The sequence below is a fragment of the Canis lupus genome, chromosome 11, assembly GCF_003254725.2.
Source record: "Canis lupus dingo isolate Sandy chromosome 11, ASM325472v2, whole genome shotgun sequence".
In the NCBI taxonomy this organism is placed as follows: Eukaryota; Metazoa; Chordata; class Mammalia; order Carnivora; family Canidae; genus Canis; species Canis lupus.
The window spans coordinates 25,655,818-25,682,945 of NC_064253.1; the positions used below are offsets into that span (position 1 = coordinate 25,655,818).

Genomic DNA, 27,128 nt, shown 5'->3' on the forward strand with positions numbered 1-27,128 from the left:
TTGTGCACTGATGTATTGTAACTATTTTTTATTTGACTATTTTCTTATATAGACTGAGCCTTTTCCTCCAACTTTTTTTTTTTTAACATCTTCAAATGAATGGAAAAGTTGAAAGATGGGATCCCTGGGTGGCGCAGCGGTTTGGCGCCTGCCTTTGGCTCGGGGCACGATCCTGGAGGCCTGGGATCAAATCCCACGTCGGGCTCCCTGCATGGAGCCTGCTTCTCCCTCTGCCTGTGTATCTGCCTCTCTGTCTCTCTCTGTGTAACTATCATGAATAAATAAATAAAATCTTTAAAAAAAAAAAAAAAAAAGGAAAAGTTGAAAGAGTAATAGAGTAAGCAATTGATTCATCAATTCACTTAGATTTACCAATTATTAACATCTTTCATATTTGTTCAGTTACTCTATATAAAGTTTTCGAGGCATTTGAAAGTAAACTTCAGATTCCAGGGTACTTCACCCTTAAGTTCTTCAGCATGTAATTCCTAAGAATAAGGACACAGATTTTACCTAACTGCAATATCACACAAGACATTTTACATTGATAAAGTAGTGTAATTCCTTTTAAAGAGTGGTCCAAGAACATTGTCGGTTCTCTCTGGGAACTTGGGAGAAATGCTGTCTCTGATGTTCTACCCTAGACATAATGTGGGAAACAAAGGCAAAAGAAAAATTAAATTTGCTTACTACTTACAGTCCATTAACAAGTCCTTGAAACGGGCAGAGTGACCTTCTCTAGAAGCCCAACTGCCTCTATCTTAATACTTTGCTAAGGGCAAAAGGCAGTCTTAGCCCTACTCCCAGGATCTTGTGAATCTACTTTGATATATAAAAATTCCTTTGGGAACTTCTTTACCTCTACCCGTCAAGATGTATGTTGGCAATCATTTTTCAAGCATGTGACCCACTAATGTACACCTGAAGGGTCTCAAGACTAAGGTTTTATTAGAAAGTAATAAACAACCTTTTCCTAACAATAGCTAGCTCAGTTAAGGTCCTGGAAACATTGTTTCTAAAATTCCTTAGAGACTTAGGCTATCCCTGATCCCCTCCCAACTTGAAACTATATAATCAGCCACTCCTCACGACCCCAGTGCAACTCTGTCTATGGGTCCCATCTCCGTGCTTTAATAAAATCACCTTTAAAAAAAAAAAGATTTTATTTATTTATTCATGAGAGACAGAGAGAGGCAGAGACATAGGCAGAGGGAGAAGCAGGCTCCATGCAGGGAGCCCAGTGTGGGACTTAATCACAGAACTCTGGGATCACATCCTGAGCCAAAGGCAGATAGATGTTCAACCACCCCAGGTATCCTTAATAAAATCACCTTTTGCACAAAAGATGTCTAAATTCTTTCTTGGCCATTGGCTCTGAACTCAACACTTTCCTACATCAACCTGCTGAATCAGAATTTGTCTTTTAACAGAATTCCCAGAAATACTGGTTTTATGGTAGAGTCCGTATTAAATTTGGTCAGTTGTCCCAGTGATTTTTTTTTTTTTTTTTTTTAATCCAGGAATGAGGGGCACCTGGGTGGCTTAGTTGATTAAGCATCTGCCTTAGGCTCAGGTCATGGTCCTGGGGTCCTGGAATCAAGCGCCTTGTTGGGCAACCTGCTCACTGAGGGGGTTAGCTTCTCCCTGTCCCTCTGCCCCTCCCCCTGCTTTTGCTCACACGCGCTCTCTCTCTCTCTCTCCACCCCCTTTCCTCTCTCTCAAAAAAAAAAAAAAAGGAATCAATACAAGATCACATACTACATTTAGTTGTCATATCTCTTTAGAGTTTCTATTTCTGTTCCCCTCCCCCCTTCATGACACTGACGCTTTTTAAAAATTTACTTTTTGTTTTTATTTTAATTTTTTAAAGAGACTTTATTTATTCATGAGATGCACACACACACACACAGAGGCAGAGACACAGGCAGAGGGAGAAGCAGGCTCCATGCAGGGAGCCGGATGTGGGACTCGATCCCGGGACTCCAGGATCATGCCCTGGGCCGAAGGTAGGTGCTAAACCACTGAGCCACCCAGGGATCCCCAATACTGATGCTTTGTAAGAGTTTGGGCTGATTTTGTAGATACTCTATAGTTTGGATTGGTCTGATTGTTTCCATTTTTGGCAGTACTATGCATGTGATGTTGCTTCTTAATGAGGGCATTGCAACAGTTGTCATTGTTCTGGTGGTGATGCCAAGCTTAAATGCATGATTAATTAGCATCTGCCAGATTTCTCCCTTGTAAGGCACCTGTTTCCTTTTGCACTGTTGGGGTGGAAGAATTTCTTTTACCCTTCAAAGTCCTTGTGTTGCTAGACTAAGAATCAAATTTATGTAAGACCCATTAAAGGGAGAAAATAAAATTTAATAGTATACATAAGGGGAATCTACACAAACACTGAGATTCTAAAGATAGGCAACGTATATACGTGAATTAAGGACAAAGGGAGGGACATGAGGACATAAAGGGGAGAAAGACCGTTAGTAGGAAGGTGAAAGGAAATCCTTATAAAACAAAGGTCGCCCTGTTACGTAGGTAAGTGTCTTAGGTAAAGAGAAATCTGTTAATAGCTCTCTTTCTAATATAAGCAGGCAGTTGATGGGGGTGATAGGGTTTTTCCTGAATCCGCTGGGTTTTGATTTTTTTTTTAAAGATTTTATTTATTCATGAGGGACGCAGAGAGAGAAGCAGAGACTGAGGCAGAGGGAGAAGCAGGCTCCATGCATGGGTTCACGACCGGAGCCAAAGGCAGATGCTCAACTGCTGAGCCACCCAGGTGTCCTGATTGTTTTTTATTTAAAAGAATTAAAAAAATTTTTTTTAAAAATTTATTTGACAGAGAGCACGTGTGAGCTTGTGCATAAGCAGGGAGAGTGGTAGGCTGAGGGAGAGGGAGAAGCAGGCCCCCTGCTGAGCGGTGCTGGTGGCTGGATCCCACATCTCAGCAGAAGGCAGGCACTTAACCAACTGAGCCACCCAAGCACCCCTTGATTGCTTTTAACTCAATGTTTAAACCAAAGTGCCCCATCTTGCAGAGATTTACCTCTAGCCCCCACAGTTCTTAATTGATTGCTATGATGATCTGATAAGCATTTCTGATGAGTCTTTTGTGTCCCTTGCACCTACCAGGATCCCAGGATGTGATAATTGGTAAGTCAATGAATGACAAAATAGGTCATCAAAAATCTATATTACGGGGCACTTGGGTGGCTCAGTTGGTTAAGCATCTACCTTTGGCTCAGATCATGATACTGATGAAGTTTTGGAATATAGGTGAGGTTTGGAGGGGTGAGGTCCAGAGGTGACAACCAAGAAAGAATTATTGAGACATCTTTGGTGTGAAATGGTGGTTTTATTAAAGCCAGGGGACAGGACCTGTGGGCAGGAGGAACGGCTGCCCCGGGCCTGTGAGGGGTGGCTAATTATGTACCTGGGAATTGGGACGGGTTGGGGATAGCAGTACTCTCTAAAGAATTTTGGAAGCAAGGTTTCCAGGACCTTGAGGGGGCTAGCTGCTATTGTGAAAAGCTCACTTATTACTGTGTAATAAAACCTGAGTCATGAGACCCTTCAGATGTGTATCTGTGGGCCATGTGCTTGGGGGGTGATCGCCAACGCGTATCCTGGGGGTTTAGAGATAAAGGAAATTTTCTTTTCTTTTCTCTTTTCTTTTCTTTTCTTTTCTTTTCTTTTCTTTTCTTTTCTTTTCTTTTCTTTCTTTTCTTTTCTTTCTTTTCTTTCTTTCTTTCGATTTTATTTCGAGTTTATTTCTTTATAAGAGACACAGAAAGAGAGGCAGAGACACAGGCAGAGGGAGAAGCAGGCTCTCCACAAGGAGCCTGATGTGAGACTTGATCCCGGGACACAGGGATCACGCCCTGAGCCAAAGGCTGATACTCAACCACTGAGCCACCCATGCGTCCTTAAAGAAAATTTCTAAAGGAGTTTTTATGTGTTAAAGTAGACTTACAGGCTCTTGGGAGTTGGGCTAAGATTGCCTTGTGCCCTTAGGAAAGTATGAACATCAAGGCAGCTGAGTCTGTAGAGGAGTGGCCCCCTCTGCCTGTTTCAAGGACTTGTCAATCAATGTGCTGCCCCAAGCTCATGCCTTGTCCTCAGCTAACCCTGTGTTCCCCCATCGATACCGGAGCCCCTACCGGAGCCCCGAGGTGGACTCCCTGCTCAGCGGGGAGTTTTTACCCCTACCAGCTTCTCTGTGGGTTCTCTCTCTCACTCAAATCTTTAAAAAAAAAAAAAAAAAAAGTATATGTTACAAGTTTTAGAGGCAATTCTTTATTTTCTTCCTCAGTCTAGTTAACCCCCCCCCCCCTTTTTAAAAATTATTTATTTATGAGAGACAGGGCACTGTCTCTAAAAGTGAGGCTCCTTTCTTTTTTTTTTTTTTTTAAATTTTTTTTTTAAATTTATTTATGATAGTCACACAGAGAGAGAGAGAGAGGCAGAGACACAGGCAGAGGGAGAAGTAGGCTCCATGCACCTGGAGCCCGACGTGGGACTCGATCCCGGGTCTCCAGGATCGCGCCCTGGGCCAAAGGTAGGCGCCAAACCGCTGTGCCACCCAGGGATCCCCGAGGCTCCTTTCTAGGACCCCGGGATCCAAACGCTCAACTGCTGAGCCATCCAGGCATCCCAATCTGGGTAATTTTCTAATCTCATTCCAAGTTCAGGGATCTTTTCCCCTGAGTTTCTAAGAAAAATATAATTTTTTTCCCTGTGGGCTGCTTCTCAGTTGTGAAAAGTTTCTTTGCCTTTTAGTCCCATTCCTCTAAAACAAAAACCGCCTTTCCCTTTGTCTCTTTTCTCTTGTGCCTTCAGTTCTGATGCCGGTTTCAATCTTCCTTGCTTTTTTGACTAGTCATCCAGCTTCTTAGGGACATAGGGACTTACTGCGCATCCATAATCAGTTGTTACCATGACTTAGTGCAGCTTTCTCTGGAACACTCTTCCATTGTTAATGGCCTCAGTCATATGGGGTGGAAGCTAAGTAAAGGAATATAGATATCTGGTTCATATTGTAAATAGTCACTTCAGGCAGCTCTGGAGCTTTTGTTTTTTCTTTCCCTTCATCTCTTATGTCTTCTTGCTCCATGCGCTGGCCACTTGGGCCTTCTCTTTCTGTAAGTCCTGGGATCTGCTGCTTTGTCTATGGTACCTCAGCCTGCAGTGTTCTCTCAGATACTCACTTGCTCAGTCTTCCTTGACTTTCAGGTTACAGTTCAAATGTCAGAAAGGCCCTTGAAAGACCCTACCTAACCCTATTATCATTATCCCCTTTAATTTTCTTCCTATCCTAGTATATGGTCTTCTTCCTAGCCTAGTATAGTCTTAGTGTTTCTTGAAGGCAGATTTTTTTAGTTCCCTGCCGGCTGGAATAATGCTTATAGGGAGAAGGGGCTCAAATAGTTGCTGAGGGAGTGGCTAAATGGTTGATTGAGTTTTTTTTTTTTTTTTTTTAAATATTTTATTTATTCATGAGAGACACAGAGAGGCAGAGACACAGACAGAGGGAGAAGCAGGCTCCATGCAGGGAGCCCGATGCGGGACCCGATCCCGGGACTCCAAGATCACGCCCTGGGCCAAAGGCAGGCGCCAAACCACTGAGCCACCCAGGGATCCCCGAGTTTTTTTTTTTTTAGGTTTACCTTTTGTCCTTTGCTTAGCGCTTTTGGTAATCATCATATCTTCTGATGCATGTGGCATGACAGTTTTTCATTTAGGTCTTTTGTCTTTTTTTTTTTTCTTTCTTTTGTCTTGTCTCCTTGTCTTTGGTGCTCTCAAGAAAACAAGAAAAGGAACAAAATTTAAAGTGATAACTGGGATCCCTGGGTGGCGCAGCGGTTTAGTGCCTGCCTTTTGCCCAGGGCGAGATCCTGGAGACCCGGGATCGAATCCCACGTCGGGCTCCCGGTGCATGGAGCCTGCTTCTCCCTCTGCCTATGTCTCTGCCTCTCTCTCTTTCTCTGTGTGACTATCATTAAAAAAAAAAAAAAAAAAAAAAAAAGAAATCATGGTTTATGGAATCCAGTTAGTTACTCTGCCTTAGATAAGAAACTTTTTACTCTGATTTTGGCTCTCCATTTAGATCAAGGTTAAGCTTTTTTTTTTTTTTTTTTTTTTTTTTTTTTATATTTTATTTACTTTTTCATGAGAGACACCGAGAGAGGCAGGCTCTATGCAGGGAGCCCGATATGGGACTTGATCCCAAGGACTCTGGTATCGTTCCCTGAGCTGAAGGCAGACGCTCAACCACCGAGCCACTCAGGCGTTCCATTTTTGTCTTTTTTGATGATGATATTGTACTTGGGTTTAGAAAGTGACCACATTGTGGAGGGAAAAAAAAAAACAAGTTTTCTTTTTGTTTACATGAGCCATCTGTGTTTTATACCTCTTATCTTACCCTTCTTTCCTCCCTCTGCCTGTATCACCAACCTGTTTACATTTTAGAAGAAAGTGACAGGCTTGGTTGTAGGGAATTTAGTAAAATAGGCATGTGTCAGAGTGAATCTTAATTATAAGGGTTACCTTATAACCGTCTTTGTTTTTGTTTTGATAGTTACTGGGAGATTTGGGAGTTGAGATTCCAACAGCTGTATTAACTCTGTTTAATGCAGATGCAGCCTGGCATCCTTGTTGCTGCAGTGGAGTAATCCATAATCCTTTATCTTGTGCAGTGTGACAGTTAACGTTACTGTAGGTACTTTTAATTTTAAAATTTCCTGATTTGCATTTAAATGAACCATCTTTACATTGCATTAACTTAACCTTGATGTTAGAAAAAATGGCTTCAAGTAGCAAAGTAAGGATATTCTATAGCTTTGGAGCAGACGGGATTTAAGAATGATGTGGCTATTCTGTTGTAAATGAACATTTAATGTCTTTAGAGAAGGTATGTAAGCTCTTTGCAGAAATGAGGCAGTTTGCCAACAATCAGCCTCCTGGTTCTGATAGAACTATGCTTTTATTTTCTGCTTGTTGCTTTTCCATTTCTCTTTCTATCCTAGAGATTGCTAGTCAAACGCCTACATCCCTGCCCCTTTCTGAATGTATAGTGAACTTTTGCGTAATAGCCAGGATTGCTATTTATAAATACGGTAATGAAGACTGAATAACTACAGTTTAACTTCTTACTTGGTTCCGCTAAGCATGATCCCTCCTAGATAAACCTTAAGGTTTCTGTACTACATTAAGGTTGGCTAGCTCTAGTAGGTTTTGCAATAGATCTTATGAAGAAGTACTCTGTAAGTTGATTGGAAAACTAGAAACTGCCAAGAGTTTAAAACTTATTTGTTTAGGTACTCTAAACAATACTATTAATTGTAAAGAAGCAAAGATATGACTAAGATTAAGGCAGGAGCTTTCTCCTGGTAGACTTGTAAATATTTTATTTTATTTTATTTTATTTTATTTTTTTTAAATTTTTATTTATTTATGATAGTCTCACAGAGAGAGAGAGAGAGGCAGAGACACAGGCAGAGGGAGAAGCAGGCTCCATGCACCGGGAGCCCGACGTGGGATTCGATCCCGGGTCTCCAGGATTGCGCCCTGGGCCAAAGGCAGGCGCCAAACCGCTGCGCCACCCAGGGATCCCGACTTGTAAATATTTTAAAATCAGTTTGCATAAATTCAGTTCAGCTAATACTATGCTCTGCATAAAGCAGCTTGCCAGCAACTTAAGTGATATAAGGAAGCATAAACATAGGTACTATCCTTAAACTTAAAATACAGCTAGGAAGACCATAGGCTAAACCTGGGAGAAATTAATTAAATTTAATAAAATAATTCAGAATTTACTGAGAGGTGACGTAAATGAAAGGAATACTAGAATTTCAATCCTGGAAGGACTTGGAGCCTAGAATTCAACCCTTTGCTGTTTATAGACGAGAAAACTGAGGATCCAGAAAGGTCATGTGACTTGTCTTAAGGTCAGAGGGTAAGTTAGTGACAAAGCTGGTACCAGAAGGTATGTTCTTTCCAGAGAACATACTCTCATTAGATTTTATTTACTGTATTTTTAAATTTTTATTTTTAAAATATTTATCTATTCAAGAGAGAGAGAGAGGCAGAGAGAGAAGCAGGCTCCATGCATGGAGCCCAGTGCGGTGCTTGATCCCGGGTCTCCAGGATTACACCCTGGGATGAAGGCAGGCACCAAACCGCTGAGCCACCCAGGGATCCCTCTCATTAGATTTTAAATGCTCTACTTCTACTTTCTGAAATCCTTTTTGGGTTGGGGTCACCAAAAGCATAAATTGGCTCTGTTGTATAGTTTAATAATGTTGGCGTCACTCTTGGCAGGGCCTTTGATTAAAGGTGATCCACAAGGCAGTCACTCTGCTTCCATCTTGGTTATTGAAAGACTTGAAAACATACTGAATGGGTTCTCAATTTTCAAATGTCAGTATATTTCAAGTGTTTCAATGTGAGTGAGTGATTGAGTCTTTTGCCTTAACACTTAGCAGCAGCAGCCTGAGTCTGGTGAATTTTTATGGGGACGCTGAAGACCTCCTCAGAGATATTACTTAACAGGATTGTAGAGTTCTGGAATATAGAACTGGAAGGGACCTCAGGGGAGAACTCGTTCTTAGTTACAAAGTCTTTTTTTTTTTTTTTTTTTAAGTTACAAAGTCTTGACTAGCTGGGCAAACCTAGCACTCAGATGTTTTTGTTTGCTTTACACAGTGAGATATTTTGGAACAAGGAGATTCACATAAAATTCTGTGTCTCTGGGTCTCTTAAAAAATGATCTGCCAACCCTTCATCTGCATAATAGAGTGCCCGCCTGGAGCTAATGGGCAGCTGGCCACATGCTTTCTTCACTCACCTGTCCTGGCTTCTCCTGGTGGCCTCCCTGAGTGATTAGGTATCATTTGCAATTTCTTACTGTTCTTAATGCTTTGCCTTTTTTTCAAGTTAAGAGAATGGAGTAATTTTTATCCCTAAATATCAAAATAAGAAAAACAAAAGACCCTTTTTTTGAGGGGTGGGGGGACAGTGTTGTTATCAGCAAGTGTACAAATCTTCAGGGTACTCTTCTTCTTTAGGTCAAAAAGCTAGTTTTTCCTCCAAGTTTCAGAGAAGCCTTTTCTTTTTCTGACTTGGCCTACCCAGTCTTCACAGGCCTACTTTGGGCAGCTTCCTCCCTCTTTGTGGTATCTCCCAAACAGCTTTCCTTCTTTTCTGTGTCTTCCCTGGTGGCCCGAGACCTTGTTTCTCAGCTCAGGATTTTCACCTTTGTCCCCACTTTTGCTCATGAAGTAAAAGTTGGCCTGAGTTGTGGATTCTAAAGCACTAGGAAAAGCGATGCCTGGGTGGCTCAGTTGGTTATGTCCGACTCTGGATTTCAGCTCATGTCATGATCTCAGAGTCATGAGATCGATCCCTGTGTCAGGCTCCATGCTTACCTCTCCCTTCTGCTTGTGTTCTGTTTCTTTCTCAGATAAATAAATCTTAAAAAAAAAAAAAAGGCATTAGGAATGCATTTGTGCCGTTTGGACCTTGATTTGCTGCTTTTCCAAAGTTACCAAGTTCTCAAACCTAGTGATTTTTTTTTTCCTCAGGCAGAGGTTGAGCTAACTCTTCTTTTCAAGAAAAAAAATTTTTTTTTCCAAAAAAAAAAAAAAAAAAAAGAGTTTATTTCTTTGGGAAACTGAATTGTTTCATTGTTGTATTTGCTTAATAATTAAAACACAGGTATGACCACGTCTTTCTGCAAGTGGCTTCACTTACCTCTTTGCACCTTCCCTCTACTACCCTTGAAAGGTTTTCTGTTTTGTGTTGCTGCAATGGTTGTGCAATGCAGGGTCCCTGGGGCAAATCATTCTTTCTGAAATGTCTTATCTGTGACATTTGATGACATTTGCTTTAGCTGTTGTCAGCCCTTTAGCAAACTAGAGCACTCCATCTCCTAAGGTTTACTGACTTGGGCTGATCAGTTGCATGGACAAACAACCTTTAAAAACCAAAGTGTAGGCCTGACATAATGTAAGTGTAGAGAGGAAATTTACCCACTTGGAATGAAACAAATTTCCTGGAAACTGGCATTCTGTGTTACCAGATTAAGCAAATCTAAATTTCTTTTGGCATCCCATCCCTAGTGATTGTAGGATGTTTTAATGCTTAGATAAATCTATGAAATGTTAGATGATGCCTGCACTAATGTTTTAAAAAGTATCTAAAGGGTCTATTTGTGCCTCAAGCATGCATTTGTGGGAGAAGACATTTTTTATTATTTATTTATTTATTTATTTATTTATTTTTTCATTTTTTATATTAAAGTTATCAAGTGGGCTAGTCACAGACATGTACCGTTCTATACTGGTTGTCATTTAGGTGTTTTTTTTTTTTTTTTTTTTCCATTTAGGTGTTGATGTTGCTTTCTGTAGGGTCTAGAACTGTGTTCTCTGATAAGGTAGTCACTAGTGGCTATTTAACATTAATTAAAATGAAATAAAATTAAATCAATCCTTCAGCTACACTAGCCACAGCTCTAGACACCCTTCTTTCTTCCTCTCTCCTTCCTCCTCCTCCTCTCCCTTCCTACTTTTCTCTCTTGGCTCTTTTTTCTCCTCTCACCTTCATCCCCTTCCTTCCCCTTCCCTTCCCCTTCCCTTCCCCTTCTCCCTTCCCTTCCCTTCTGCTTCCCCCCTTTCCCTTCCCTGCCCCCGCTTCCCCTCCCTTCCTCCCTCCCTTCCCCTCTTTGGTAAATATTTTATTTATTCATGAGGGACACAGAGAGGCAGAGACAGGCAGAGGGAGAAGCAGGATCTCCCTCCTGGGAGCCCGATGCGGACTTAATCTCAGGACTCCAGGATCTTGACCTGAGCAGAAGACAGATGGTCAACCACTGAGCCACCCAGGTGCGCCTTATCCTTCCCTGCTGTCTTTACTCTTGCTCCCTTCTCCTTCTACCCCTCACTCTGTTTACAGCTCCTCTCCATTTCCCCCTTTCCTTGTGCCTCTTCTTCGCCCTCCCTCCCTTTTTTCTTCTTTCCATTCTCTTTTCCACTTTCCATTCCTTTCTGTATATGGAACATATTTAGTGTATTATATTTTTTAAAACCATATGAGAGCAAGTTGCAGACATCATGTCCATTACATGCAACAAGGACATAACTACAGTAGAATGAAGACATGCAAATTTGATACAACACTATTGTCTAATTTAGAATCTACTTAGATTTTTATGGTTTGTCTCAGTTCCCCCCCCCCCCCCCCCCCCCCCTTCAAGTACAATTTCAGTCCAGGATTACAGCATTCTGCATTCAGTTGTCATATCTCTTTAGGCTCCTTTAGTCTGGAAGAAATTCTCAGTCTATCTTTGTTTTTTCTGATCTTGACATCTTTGAAGACTATAGCCATTTATTTTGTAGACTATGCTTCACTTTGAGTTTGGTATTTCCTCATGACAAGATTGAGGCTATGTAGTTTTGGTAGGAAATATCAAAGTGATGTTATATCCTTCTTAGTTCGTCATATCAGGAACTATATGATGTTAATTTGTCCTATTATTTGGGATGTTCATTTTGATCACTTGGTTAAGGTAGTGTCTGCCAGGTTTTTTCACTTTAAAGTTATAACCCACCCCCTTTCTGTGATCAGAAAATAATCTGTTGGGAATTACCATGTGAATATGTAAACAATCAGTTTCTTTATAAACTTGGCAACCACTTGGTTTAACATTCGATTTTTGCCTGTATCAATTATATTATGATGGCTTTTATTTTTTTATTTTTTATTTTGTTATTTTTTTAATTTTTATTTATTTATGATAGTCACACACACACACACAGAGGCAGAGACACAGGCAGAGGGAGAAGCAGGCTCCATGCACCGGGAGCCCGAGGATCCCGGGTCTCCAGGATCGTGCCCCGGGCCAAAGGCAGGCGCTAAACCACTGCACCACCCAGGGATCCCCTATTATGATGGTTTTTTTTTTTTAATTTTTTATTTATTTATGATAGTCACAGAGAGAGAGAGAGAGAGGCAGAGACATAGGCAGAGGGAGAAGCAGGCTCCATGCACCGGGAGCCCGACGTGGGATTTGATCCCGGGTCTCCAGGATCGCGCCCTGGGCCAAAGGCAGGCGCCAAACCGCTGCGCCACCCAGGGATCCCTATGATGGTTTTTAAATGGTGATTTTGTTAAACATTATTCCTCTGCATTTATTAGTTTTCTGTTGTGTGGGAGAACTTCTCCTTTTTCTTATTAGCCTGGGTTCTCATTGAGTGGATCATAATCTAATTTAATCTTCATGAAAGCCCTCTTTAGGTAATGATTGTCTTATTTTACAAAAGAGAAAGGAAGTTCACATGGTTAAGTGATGCTCAAACATGCCTTTTGATTGTATTGTCCTCCTAAAATAAAAATGTGAAGATTATAAAATGATTCAGCTTTAAAAATTTATTTATTTATTTTTTATTTTAAAGATTTTATTTATTTATTCATGAGAGACACACAGAGAGAGGGGCAGAGTCACAGGCTTAGGGAGAAGCAGGCTCCATGCAGGGAGCCCAACCTGGGACTCAATCCCAGGACTCCAGGATCATGCCCTGGGTTGAAGGCAGGCACTAAACCACACAGGGATCCCTGATTCAGCTTTTTAAATTACAAAAGTAATTAATTCTAAATGCCTGTATGATTTTATATAAAAAATACAGTTAAATAAAAAGAATATTAAAACTACCCATAATTCTCAGTCTTGAGATAAAACTATCGGGCATGCCTGTGTGGCTCAGCCTTTGAGCCCCTGCCTTGGGATCAGGGCCTGATCCCGGGGTCCTGGTTGGAGTCCCACATCATGTTCCCCGCAGGGAGCCTGCTTCTCCCTCTGTCTGTGTCTCTGTCCCCCCCCCCCCCCCCCCCCCCGCTCCATGAATAAATGAACGAAATCTTTAAAAAGATAAAACTGTTGTTAATATTTTGGTTTATACATCTAGATATCTTTAGTTCTCTCTGCGGTGATACTTCATATTGTTTTGAAACTCTTTACCATCTTTAATAGTATATACTTTGAGCATTTTTTTTTAAGGTTTTATTTATTTAAGAGACAGAGCATGAAAGAGCACAAGCAGAGAGGAGTGGAGGGAGAAGCAGACTTCCACTGAGCAGGGACCCCAATGCAGGGCTCCATCCCAGGACTCTGGGATCATGACCTGAGCCGAAGGCAAATGCTTAACCAGCTGAGCCACTCAGGCACCCCTATTTTGAGCTTTTTCTCATAAACTTCTATAACATCTTTGTCATATTTTTAGATGAGAAATTTCAGGTATACAAAGAAGCTAAAAGAATAAATCTAAGAACAGCCATCCACATGTTCACTACCTAGATTGATTTTTTTTTTTTTTTTAAGATTGTATGTATTTGAGAGAGAGAGCAAGCACGAGTGGGGAGGAGGGGTAGAGGAGAGGGAGAAACAGACTGACAGCCAAGCAGGGAGCCAGATCCCAGGACCCCAGGATCATGACCTGAGCCTAAGGAAGACTCTTAACCAACTGAGCCAACCCAGGGGCCCCATCCTCTACTAGATTTAATAGTTATGAGTATTTTTTTTTTCATGGTTCCTTCATCTCTGTATGTACATATTTTAACTTTTGCTGAATTGTTTGAAAGTTGCAGACGTCTTAACATTTAACCCCTAAATGTTTCAGCATGCATTTCCTAGAAGTAGTCATTTTTCTCTATAGCCACAATGTCATCATCACCTATGAAATTGAACAGTAATTCTGTGATAACATCTACTATTTAATAAGTATTAAACACCAGTTTCCTTATAAATATCATAGTTGCTTGTTTCAAACTATTGTCTAAACAAGATACTAGTAGTGCATGAGATTTCTTAGGTCTCTTGAATCTTTCTGTCTAGAATAGCCTTCTTACCTACTCTCTCCCCCAAAATACTGACTTTCTGAAGAATTGAGGCCCTCTTGTCTTCTAAAGTATTCTACATTCTGGATGTGTTTTCCCATGATGTTACATAATATGTTTCTTTTCTTTTTTTTTTTTTTTTAAAGATTTGTTTATTTATAATAGACATAGAGAGGCAGAGACACAGGAAGAGGGAGAAGCAGGCTCCATGCGAGGAGCCTGATGTGGGACTCCATCCCGCGACTCCAGGATCACGCCCTGGGCCAAAGGCAGGCACTAAACCGCTGAGCCACCCATGGATCCCCCACATAATATGTTTCTGTATCCCCTATAAGCTTGAAATTGAGTCTAGGTTAGGTTTTTTGCAGTGAATTTGAATTTGAAAAATTTTGTCTTTGTTTTCACTATTAAGGAATTTAGCATTTCTACAAACTACAGTTGAACCTGTAACTTTTTCACCAGTAGGAATCTCAGTTTTTCATATCTGCAATAATTATAATATTACGTCGAAAAAAATATGTGGGTTCATTATTACTTTGAAGTAGTTGTCAGACTTCTTGCTAAGTCTTATTTAATATTAATATAGAAGCACATATAATTACTGTATCATCCATTTGTAAAGTATCTCGATAACTATTTCATTAAATGTCTTTCCTTTGTAATCTTTTGGTTTGTGTTTTATGCATTTGAAAAATGTTTTGAGAAAGGGTCTTATAGCTGCCCTATCGAAGTACAGAAGCCACTAGGTTGGCTCTTTTTTTTTTTTTTTTTTTTTTTTTAATTTTTTATTTATTTATGATAGTCACACAGAGAGAGAGAGAGAGGCAGAGACACAGGCAGAGGGAGAAGCAGGCTCCATGCACCGGGAGCCTGACGTGGGATTCGATCCCGGGTCTCCAGGATCGCGCCCTGGGCCAAAGGCAGGCGCCAAACCGCTGCGCCACCCAGGGATCCCTAGGTTGGCTCTTAAACAGGTGAAATGTGGCTTCTTTGACTTTAAATGTGCCATGAGTGTAAAGCAAATTCCAGATTTGGACACTTAGTATTTATGTATAATATCTTTAATAATGTAAAAAATACTGTATATATGCTGTAACGATTTTTTGAATGTATTATGTTCAGTCATTTCTTTTTATTTTTTAAAATGATTTTATTTATTCATGAGAGACACAGAGAGAGGCAGAGACACAGGGAGAGGGAGAAGCAGGCTCCATGCAGGGAGCTGGATGTGGGACTTGATCCCTGGATCATGCCCTGAGCTGAAGGCAGACACTTAATTGCTGAGCCACCCAAGTGTCCCCCATTTCTTTTTAATATCACTACTAAAAAATTGAAAATTACATAGGTGGGGCAGCCCTGGTGGCTCAGCGGTTTAGTGCCTGATTTCGGCCCAGGGTGTGATCCTGGAGACAGACCCGGGATCCAGTCCCACGTCGGGCTCCTTGCATGGAGCCTGCTTCTCCCTCTCCCTGTGTCTTTGCCTAGCCCCCCTCTGTGTCTGTCATGAATAAATAAATAAAATCTTAAAAAAAAATTACATAGGTGGTTTACACTGTATTTTTATTGGACAAAACCTTTGGTCTTTAGGCTTCACTAGACTGCCAAAAGGATCCATGGTATTGAAAAAGGTTTTGAATCCCTATATAGAAGCTTCAGTAGACTCTGGTTAAACATTTATTTTTGCTGTTGCACAGCTACTCATTTTACAGTAACACTGAGACTTAAAAAACATTTAAAGCTTTTTTTTTCATCAAGAGTACTTAATAGATAATACATTCTTTATATCAGGAGGCATATAATAATACCAGGTGTTTCATTATTAGTGATACTAAGTTTAGTTATCTGTTTAAGAGGGTGGCCATTAGATCACAAATTTATAAAAATAAGTCTTGGTCCAGTTAATTAATAAGTAACTTGTCAAGTGATACTTTGATACCTTACAAGTATTCTGTTTCCCAGTAGCCTTTCACTAAGGGTGTTAATAACATCCACTGATAATCATTGCCTGAATCAGTTACTACCCTGGGGTTTACAAAATGATCGTTTTCTTTCTTCTTTTCTTTTCTTTTCTTTTCTTTTCTTTTCTTTTTTCTTTTTTTTTTTAAAGATTTTATTTATTTATTCATGAGAATACACAGAGAGGAGAGAGAGAGAGGCAGAGACACAGGCAGAGGGAGAAGCAGGCTCCATGCAGGGAGCCCGATGTGGGACTGCATCCGGCGTCTCCAGGATCACGCCTTGGGCTGAAGGCGGCGCTAGACCGCTGAGCCACCCGGGCTGCCCAAATTATCATTTTCTTTTCTTTTCTTTTCTTTTCTTTTCTTTTCTTTTCTTTTCCTTTTCTTTTCCTTTTCTTTTCCTTTTCTTTTCCTTTTCTTTTCCTTTTCTTTTCCTTTTCTTTTCCTTTTCTTTTCCTTTTCTTTTCCTTTTCTTTTCCTTTTCTTTTCCTTTCTTTTCCTTTTCTTTTCCTTTTCTTTTCCTTTTCTTTTCCTTTTCTTTTCCTTTTCTTTTCCTTTTCTTTCCTTTTCTTTTCCTTTCTTTCCTTTTCTTTTCCTTTTCTTTTCCTTTTCTTTTCCTTCTCTTTTCCTTCTCTTTTCCTTCTCTTTTCCTTCTCTTTTCCTTCTCTTTTCTTTCTCTTTTCTTTCTCTTTTCTTTCTCTTTTCTTTTCTCTCTTCTCTTCTCTCTTCTCTTCTCTTCTCTCTTCTCTTCTCCTTTTCTTTCTCTTCTCTTTTCTTTCTCTTCTCTTCTTTCTTTTCAGGAAACCTTTTTTATTTATTTTTTATTTTTTAAAGATTTATTTATTTATTTATTCATAGAGACACACACAGAGAGGCAGAGACACAGGCAGAGGGAGAAGCAGGCACCATGCAGAGAGCCCGACGTGGGACTCGATCCAGGGTCTCCAGGATCACGCCCTAGGCTGCAGGCGGAGCTAAACCACTGCGCCACAGGGGCTGCCCTATAATTTTCTTTCTTTCTTTCTTTTTTTTTTTTGCCCTATCATTTTCTAATTCTGTTTTACATTCATGGTAAAGAAATTGCCTATTTCTTTTGAGAATCTCTGTGGTTACAGGATAATTTCCTATGTACCTACCTGCCTGCCTACCTGTCAATCAGGCAGTTGTAGTCATGCTTTTTATACTCAATTTGTCTTATTGGCCAGTGGAGCCTTTGGTTCCTCTCTGTTTTGATAGGTTAGTCTTTGTACCCTTCTTTACTTTCTGCAGAATAGAACAGCTTAGACCTGAAAGAAACTCCCTCCCTCTTTTTTGGAGGAGCCCTGGTTCCCTTTAACAGGAAATGGTATTTAATAGAAATAAAGACCTGGGCAGTGAGAACACTGTTTTCTTTTTTGTTTTTGTTTTTCCTAAATTTTGTAAACATTGTTTTTTAAGAGTGGCACAGGGTTGTGTGGTAAGTTATATGATTTATTTATTCAGTGTTCTCTGAAATGGAGGTAGTTTATAATTTTTAATGATTATATGTGCTGCTGTTGTGAACATCATTATATCCAAGTTTTTACATGCACCTTGGTTTTTCCTTTATTTATTTTTTAAAGATTTTATTTATTCATGAGAGACACAGAGAGAGGCAGAGACATAGGCAGAGGGAGAAGCAGGCTCCATGTGGGGACCATCCGATGTAGGGCTCGATTCCAGGACCCCAGGATCACGACCTGAGCCAAAGGCATATGCTTAACTACTGAGCCACCCAGGTGCCCTGGTTTTTCCTTTAGAATAAAATCTAAAAGTAGAATTTCTGGGTCATAAAACCTTTTTTTTTTTTTTTTTAAGATTTTATTTATTTATTCATGAGCGACACAGAGAGGCCGAGACATAGGCAAAGGGAGAAGCAGGCTCCCTTGGGGAGCCCTATGAAGGACTCATCCCAGGATCCCTACATCACACAACCTGAGATAAAGGCAGATGCTCAACCACTGAGCCACCCAGGTGCCCCAAGAACACATTCTTTTTTTTAAGATTTATTTATTTATTTATTCATTCAGAGAGAGCGAGAGAGGCAGAGACACAGGCAGAGGGAGAAGCAGCCTCCACGCAGGAAGCCCGATTTGGGACTCGATCCTGGGTCTCCAGGATCACACCCCTGGCTGCAGGCGGCGCTAAACCGCTGCGCCATCAGGGCTACCCAAGAACACATTCTTTTAAAGTTTTAAATATCTACCAAATTGGTTGTCTAGAAAGTTTATAGTTAGTGTTTACTTCCGTTATGTACCTCTCGTGTCTTTTTTTTTCCCTTTCTTTCAGTCACTAACTTTTATTTTTTTATTTTTATTTTTACTTTATTTTTTTTAATTTTTATTTATTTATGATAGGCACACAGTGAGAGAGAGAGGCAGAGACATAGGCAGAGGGAGAAGCAGGCTCCATGCACTGGGAGCCCGACGTGGGATTTGATCCCGGGTCTCCAGGATTGCGCCCTGGGTCAAAGGCAGGCGCTAAACCGCTGCGCCACCCAGGGATCCCTAGTCACTAACTTTTAGAAGCGAACACTAACTGGTATTTTTGTTGAGTCTTTTCTCTTAGTCGTAAAGCCTCTGTCTAATGGAAGTCTACATTGATACTTGACTAAGTGTGACTTGAAATTTCTTCTCACTATGAATGATAATAGCTGTAGGTGCAGAGGGCAGCAGACTTCTGCATTATGTTTTAATAGAGTAAGACAAGCTATTCTTCAAGAACCTATCCAAAAATGAAGGAGTTATGCCTTTTAGGTAATACTGTGATACAAATGTTGTGGAGTAAGATAAACCAGAATCAGGCCTTCATTCACTTTAGCTTTTCATCCTACGTCTAAGTTGGTGTTGAAAAACTGAAAGTAGAAGTGTCTTGGTGCCAGAGAAGCCCAAAGGGAGTGCCTCTTATAGTACTTCTACTGTTTATAAGCTTGACATCTGAAAGTGTAAGAGATTAAGTTACTGGGTTCTCTAGTGCAGGCTCTGTAAGAAATTTTTCCCCATCTAGAATGTAGCTGTGCTGATATAAAAGTCCTTTATAAAAGTAGGAGATTTGTTATATATTTCATGTTTGTGTTTGATGTTTGCCTAACTTTGTCCTTTTTGTTTCTTTTTCAGAAATGACTTCTGTCCACACAGGCAACATAAACTTCAAATGGGACCCCAAAAGTCTAGAGATCCGAACTCTGGCAGTTGAAAGACTGTTGGAGCCTCTTGTTACACAGGTAGGACTCTGCAGATAAATACATAGTTATAATATGATCTGTAGTAATAGGCCTAGGAAACAAATACAGAGCAAATTTAGCTCAAAGCTTTAATTTGAGTGGTTGAGTTTAGATTGATAGTATTTAGATGATGTGGCGCCACTAATTACTTAAATATTGATGCATTCATTTAACCCTATAGGAACATAATTACTGCATGTTCTTGAGTCTTATTGGTAGTAATAGGGGATAAGTGGTATATAATGCAACTTACCAAATGTTTGTATTTTGTAGACAATTTCTTGGCATCACTTTTTCTTGGAAAGGATAGGTTATATTCAAGAAAGATGGGCTATGAAGCCTTGACTGTTGTCTCTTTACCATGCCTAAGAAACTTTTCATTGTCCAGGATCACTTAGCCGGTAATTTGAGGTGTGGGTTTGGTATGTTCTGTTAAAATATCACATTGTGATGCCATTTCATTAATTGTTAGCAGCTAGTATTATAAATACACACATGTATATATACATATATATTTACATATTTTAATAATTATACGTAGAAGTGTGTGGAAAGACTCAGGAATATTTACTTTCTTGGAGTCCATCCAGTATAGCTCTCAGCAGGTCTCTTGCGTGGCAAGCTATGCTAAGTAACAAATCTTTAGTCATCTTTAATCTACAGATCATCTGGTACTGTATATATTAATGATGGTTAATGTTCTGGGACTTAAAGCACCATCACTACTTTGGGCATCCTTCCTTTGTTAAGGACCTTTACCAATTAATTCCTGAGATTTACTTGAATAAACTGTAAAACAAATTTAGAAACAAGTTACCTTAAAACATTTTGCACAGGTTGAAAACAGTGGAAAATGTGACCTCCATGTAAAATAACAAGTTCATTGTCAGCCTCTTTCTGGAATTTCTTGATGACATGTAGTGGTGTTTAACATGTTTCTAATCAGTTTCTGGTTTGTAAAATGAAACTAAAATCTAGTTATCATGTTTGAAGAATTAAAATATTGTCTTGTACATTGAGATGGCCAAATTATTTTGGGACCTAAATTGAGTATTGTTGTTATATATCTTAAATACGGAGAGTTTACTTGTTAATGCTTAGTGGAATTCATAAATGTGATGTTTCATTTTGTTAGGAATCATTAATCTTCCTATCTTTAACAATAGTCATCTTTCTGTTGTTTTCATTTTAATTGACTACAGTTTAATTTGTAAAAATGAAACTTTTAGGTCACAACTCTGGTAAACACCAATAGTAAGGGGCCGTCAAATAAGAAGAGAGGCCGTTCTAAGAAGGCCCATGTTTTGGCTGCATCCGTTGAACAAGCAACTGAGAATTTTTTGGAGAAGGGGGATAAAATTGCAAAGGAGAGTCAGTTTCTCAAGGAAGAGCTTGTGGCTGCTGTAGAAGATGTTCGAAAACAAGGTAGGTCAATATTGCTTTTTATTTAGAGAGAGGCAGGCTTTTCTAATTTTTTTTTTTGTAAGATTTTATTTATTCATGAGAGACACTGAGAGAGAAGCAGAGACGTAGGTAGAGGGAGAAACAGGTTCCCTGCGGGGAGTCTGATGCAGGGCTCAACCCTGGAATTCTGGGATCACTCCCTGAACCAAAGGCAGATGCTCCGCCACTCAGCTACCCAGGAAAAATAATTTTAATTAGAAAATCAATCCTTGAAGGTGACTTTTTTGTGGTCAGTATTCTCATTCTTACACTTGCTGTATGCTCAGTAACTTATAAGAATATTGAGTTGTCAGAGATGGATTAAGTTGTACTGACTTTTAATCAGGAGATAGGCTAATAAAGAAACATTGTATTTGGAGATTCTGAATCTACTTTTTTTGGGTGTGCCAAATAATACTTGAGTCTTAGAAATGTTCTAACAGTTTAATAGGAAATAAACGGAAAAAAAAAAAGAAAAAAAAAAGGAAATAAACGGGACAGAAGTTTACCTTTCATCCTCTATAATACCTCTTTTTAGTTCATGCTTGAAGATATAGGGGTGATAAAATGGAAAAATGTCCAGCCCTTCTGAAAATACTCTAGAAGTTGCCTCATTCTGTCAGGTTGGTATGTTAAATTAGCCATACAAACTTGAGTGTTTAGAGTTTGAAATAAAAACAAATCTGGGCTTAAAGGAATCCTATTTTGGAAAACTCAGAATTTTTTTTCTTTTTTTTAAAGATTTAATTTATTTATTCATGAGAAACACACACAGAGAGAGGCAGAGACACACAGGCAGAGAGAGAAGCAGGCTCCACGCAGGGAGCCCGACGTGGGACTCGATCTCTGGGTCTCCAGGATCCTTTGGCTCTGGGCTGAAGGCGCGCTAAACCGCTGAGCCACCCAGGGATCCCCCGGAAAACTCAGAATTAATAAAAAGTGAAATTATAACCCGCAGCTTGCCAGCAGTGCCTATTAGAGAAACTTGTTATTATGATGCTTACAAGTATGGTAAGAAGACTTTACATCTGGAGCATTAAATTCTTGAAACTCGTACTTTTTTGTTAAACTTCTGGTTCAGCAGAAGGACTTAAAGAGAGAGAGTTTTTTGTAGAACTGTTGGGTAGCAACTAAGGTGAACTGAGCTCCTGCTCTGTCCAGTTGCTTTACTGGCCTTCGGGAGAACGTCACTGGATCTCTAATGGCTGACAGTAGTGTGCATAGTCCATTGGAGTCTTATGTCAAATTCATCCCTCTGACAATACTCAAAAAAAGGAGCAGTATATTAAATGGTCATGCTGTCTCCAGTTATTGTGAATTTATGAACTAAGAACCTTGAGTGGTAAATACTTTTCTTAATTTTCAGGCTCAAGATAAATGTTTCTAATATTGTAAATGATGACATTATTTAAATTTAATGTTACTAGCCATAATATGGGTGGATATATTAGTTATCTAGGGCTGTCATAATGTAAATTACTATAAACTTGGTGGCTTAGATAACAGAGGTTTACTCCCTCACAGTTCTGGAGGCCAGCTACCTGAAATCAAGGTGTCAGCAGGATTGATTCTTGGAGACTCAGTGGAAGAATTTGTTGCATGTTCTCTGCTAGCTTCTTGTGTTTGCTAGCAATCCTTGGCATTCCTTGACTGGTATAGATTTGTCACTCCAATCTCTTCATTTGTTGTCTTGTCACATGGCATTCCCCCTGTGTATCTCTTTGTACAAAGTTTCCTCTTATAAGGATATTAAGCATTGAATTCGAGTCCTCTCTAAATCCAGTATGACCTCATCTTTACTTGATTATATCTGCAAAAACCCTATTTGCAAAGAAGGCCACATTCATAGGTTCTGGGTTGGTATGAGTTTTGGGGGACACTATTCAGCACATTAGAGTGGACTTTGAATGAATTTATTTACTTTTAAAGATTCTGTTTATTTGACAGAGAGAATGAGCAACAGCAAGTGAGCACAAGCAGGGGTAGAGGCAGGCGGAAGGAGAGGGAGAAGCAGGCTCCCTGTGTAAAAGGAGCCTGATGGGGGCTCGATCCCAGGACCCTGGGATCATGACCCGAGCCTAAGTCAGATTCCCAACTGACTGAGCCATCCAGGCACCACTGGATTAATTTTATCTATCTATCTATCTATCTATCTATCTATCTATCTATCTTTTAAAAAAGATTTTATTTATTCATGAGAGAGAGAGAGAGAGAGAGAGAGAGATTGGCAGAGGCACAGGCAGAGGGAGAAGCAGGCTCCATGCAGGGAGCCTGACATGGGACTCGATCCCAGGTCTCCAGGATCCCACCCTGGGCTGAAGGTGGCTCTAAACTGCTGAGCCAACCGGCCTGCCCAGTGAATTTATTTTAAAGCTGTTTAATTGTCTATCTAGTTCAGGACAATATTTGAGCTTCTTAGTAAGGAAATCAACATAACCATTACTTCATTGTCCTCTGAGAAAGTTTTGCTCCCAGGCCTTTTTGCCTCAAAATAATAGCAAGTAATGAATTTCACCAAATTTTCCTTGAGTCTAGTAACTAAGATGTTTATTTTCAAAATACATTTAATGGTTATAGGTAACTTTTAATTTAACTCTATATATTCCTTGTTTCGGAAGTTTATCTGATGTAAATTTGTAGCAATCCTGGTATAATACATGCACCCCCCCAAAAAAAATCCCACAAATTTTGAATGCATATCTGAATTTCTGTTTTCTTGTTTTTATTTATATCTGAGAAAATCTTTTATGTGGCTCAGAATCGTAAGTACTTGTCTGTCCTAGTCCAACTTTGCAATTATTTATGATCATGATCTATTCACCGTAATTTGCCTTCTCTCCTTGTTTTTTTGCCATGGGGGGAGAAAAAGCTAAAACAAAAATATAACTGCCTCCCATCATCATTACTGCATCAGATATGAAAAACTGAAGTGCCTTGCTTTTTTCTGTTGGCTTACTTTTTTTTTTTTTTTTTTTTTTTTGAGAATCATAGCAAGTGGTGATGAAACATCTCTGCTCATAAATAGAACAAAGTACATGTTATGAAAATGGTTAAGTGCATATTCTTTAATCAACTAAGCCTTGTTGGTTATGTTGTTAAAACTGTTTGCTCATCATTTGAAACCCTGTAGTGGTGTTAGTATGTTTGCAGATTCTTTGACACCCTCCCCTGAAAAAAGTAGAGCCCAGCTTTGATCCTCTTGAACGTATGTTGGACTTAAAGACTTTCACTTCTATAAAGAATAGGATATAGTGGAAATGATACTATCTACTTTGAAAGGAAAATCATAAAGAGAATATAGTATCTGCCTGACTCTTTCTCATGGGTTATTCACTTTGGGGGAAGCTGTCAGTACCAGTTTGCCAAACTTCTGAGTAATCTACTTTAGAAGCAGATCTCCAGCTCCAGTCAGGTGTTAAAAGATGGCAACCCTAACCATCTCGAAATTCTGACCCACAGAAAACTTAGAAGATAAATAAATGTTTAATTTAAGCTACCAAATTTTTGGGAGAATTTGTTAGGCAGCAAAAGATAATTAATACAAACACCTTTTCCCAGCCCTGGCTTTAGTGGTCCTGAGCCCTTATACAAAAATCTGACCTAACTGCTCTGAATTTTACTGGTATATAAAACACAGACTAGTAACGATTTACCTAGAACTCCACAGAAGATTGACAAGTAGAATTCTTTGTATTTTGAGTTCGTTGCTTATCCACTGGGATACTTCATTGTTAAAAGATACGTAAGATTTCTTTGTTCTGAAGCAATGTGAAGTACCTCTATCTATCTATCTATCTATCTATCTATCTATCTATCTATCTATCTCTTAAAGATTTTATTTTTTATTTATTCATGAGAGACACAGAGCGAGAGAGAGAGAGAGAGATAGAGATAGAGAGAGAGAGGCAGAGACACAGGCAGAGGGAGAAGCAGGCTCCATGCAGGGAGCCTGATGTGGGACTTGATCCTGGGTCTCCAGGATCACGCCCTGGGCTGCAGGCGGCACTAAACCGCTGCACCACCGGGGCTGCCCAAGTACTTCTATTTAGTACACGTTTAAAAAAAAAATTTTTTTTTGTAAAGGGCCAAATAGTAAATATTTTATACCTTATTGGTTTTAAGGTCTCTGTTAACACTATTCAGTTCTACTGTCGTGTTAGGAAAGGATGTATAAGTAATATATAAATAATTGGGTGTGGCCATGTTCCTTTAGAACTTAAAAAACAGATGGTGGGCCTCATTTGACCCATCGGCTCTGGTTAGCTGACTTCATATTAGGGTTTTCACAGAGTTAAAGATAGGAGCTTACTATTTTCAATAAACAATTTAAGTATTTATTTATAACACTTTTTTTTTTATTTATAACACTTTTGAGCCAAAAGTTAAACTTTTTACATTTTTGAGTTTGTACAAAAGTGCTGTGTTTTCTGCGCAATCATCATTATAAATGGAGACTTAAATATGTTTTTCAGCATAACTTAATTTTCTTTTTGTATTTGCCCCTGATAACATCAATAATAAACACAAACATAGGAGTACATTAAAACCTCACCATACTAACACCGTCAGTAGGCAAAACATTCACATGCTTACACATGGCTACTCTACCTCAAGGCAGTGGACGCGTGAGCCTCCTGTGGTAGTTGGTAGCCAATTACCATTTGCATGCCATCCAAATTCTTGTGATCTAGGAGTTTCATTTTACTGCCAATCACCTCTAACTAGTTATTGAGTTAACTACCTACCTTATGTGGGCTGAGGCATATGCATGCCTCTTAGATGTGCTCTTTTTTCTTGGAGACCCTTTCTATCCCTATGCCCCCTACTCCAATTAGGTCATTCTTACTTATACTTTCTTTTCCTAGCTCTTTTTTTTTTTTTTTTTAATTTATTCATGAGAGACCCTGAGAGAGGCAGAGATACAGGCAGAGGGAGAAGCAGGCTCCATGCAGGGAGCTCAATGTGGGACTTGATCCTGGGACTCCAGGATCGTGCCCTGGGACGAAGGGCAGACGCTCACCCACTGAGCCACCCAGATGTCCCTCTTTTCCTAGCTCTTATCACAGTGGTAATTAGATAATTGGTGTCTTTCCCTTTCTAGGCTCCAGTAGGACAGGTTCTATGCTGGTCTGATGACCAATCTCTCAAGCTCCTGTCATGGTACCTGGTCTGTGATAGGCACTTAATTGTTTGGGGAGTATACTTGACCATATTCTCCAAGAAGTGTGTGACAAAAAAGGTTCTTGTCTCAAAAATTACAGTGAGTTTTTCCTTCATAGTGCCAAATGTAAATACAGGGGTAGGTTTAGAGAATCTTTCTTTAAAAAAAAATTGAGATACGATTCATATAACATATGAATGTTATAAAACTCACTCCTTAAAGTATATACATTGGTGGTTTTAGTAGATTCATAGAGTGGTGCAGCTGTCATTATTATCTAATTCCAGAATTTTTCATCTCCCCAAAAGGAAATCTTATATTAGCAGTGACTCCTCATATATACATATATATGTGTGTGTGTGTGTCTGTGTGTATTTTTAACAATACCTAAAAAAGAGTATCAGTGTATTTTATGAATGCTTGAATAGTAAGTACTCTGATGAAAAAAAGAGGGCTCTTAGCTGGGTAGGAGATATCCAAAGGATAGAGATAGAAAGGGCATAAATGCTTGAAAAAGGACAGACGTTAAAAAATGCTTGAAAAAAGACAGACCAGTGATGGTAAGTTGGAAGTAGAGTGATGAGGAATAGTTTTTACTAGAACAGAGTTATAAAAATCTTCTAGTTATATTTCATGATTGGGTCTCAGACACCAAGACCAGAGACTTTTGCATAATGGACATTTCTGGGTGGTTGAAGGAGAAGACCCAAAGAAGCTGAGGTACATGTTGGTGTACTCCTGCACTGCTTCTGAGGGTAATGTGTTGAGCAAAGTGGGTGGATGATAGGTGTACTGGACATTAGTATGTTTCCTGGGAAAAGTCTCACGTCACAGAAATCACAGTGCGGAAAGAACTGGGTGACCATGTGGTCTCTGAGGAGAGACTGTCTGCTAGCAGATAGGAGGCTGTTTTTCGAGTTTGTCCCAGAGCTTATATTAGGACACCTGGACATGAAAAGTAAGTAGCATGAGTAGGAGAGTAAGCATGGGGTTGGAAAAGCTTTCAGAGGTGCACTGGCTCTTGAAAGGTGAAAGGAGAGGAGAAAAAGTCATCTAGTTCAGAAAAACAGACTATGTAAGATGTGCATGGGGAATAATTGGGCCTAGATTGGTCAAGGGTGCTGGGAGAAAAGGTTAGAAGGAGAAAGGTTGGATCTAAATTTTAGTGGATAGTTTGGAATGCCAGGTGAAGGAGGGAGAATTCTCCAGGAAATGATAGGGAATCAGAATTCCAGGGTTGGAATAGTGTGGTCTCAAGGTTCAGGTTCCCCTATACTTGAATATATCTAATGACACAGGACTTGCTAACCTCTGGAAGCAGCTTTTCCCAGCATTGCTTTATGTTTATTTTTAAAGCTCTTTTTCTTCTTAAATTAAACTGAAATATGTCTCGTTAACATTCTTCCTGTTTTGAGAAGTTCTGCCATCTGGGTGACATGGA

The 27,128-nt window shown here is 39.6% G+C and overlaps 1 protein-coding gene across 4 annotated transcripts in view; it reads left to right on the forward strand.

Moving 5' to 3' along the window:
* Nucleotides 1-27,128, forward strand: part of CTNNA1 (catenin alpha 1) — a 185,544-nt gene that overhangs the window by 15,700 nt on the left and 142,716 nt on the right. For 2 of the 4 annotated variants that reach the window (XM_025432739.3, XM_049091833.1), the window contains exons 2-3: nt 18,977-19,083; nt 20,313-20,508. In XM_025432739.3, the coding sequence (XP_025288524.1) occupies nt 18,979-19,083; nt 20,313-20,508 (301 nt within the window). In that variant the 5' untranslated portion in view covers nt 18,977-18,978. Of the gene's footprint in view, nt 1-8,705; nt 8,882-10,744; nt 10,878-18,976; nt 19,084-20,312; nt 20,509-27,128 lie in introns of those variants that run through there. The other 2 variants (XM_035696639.2, XM_035696636.2) reach the window with 2 other exon arrangements.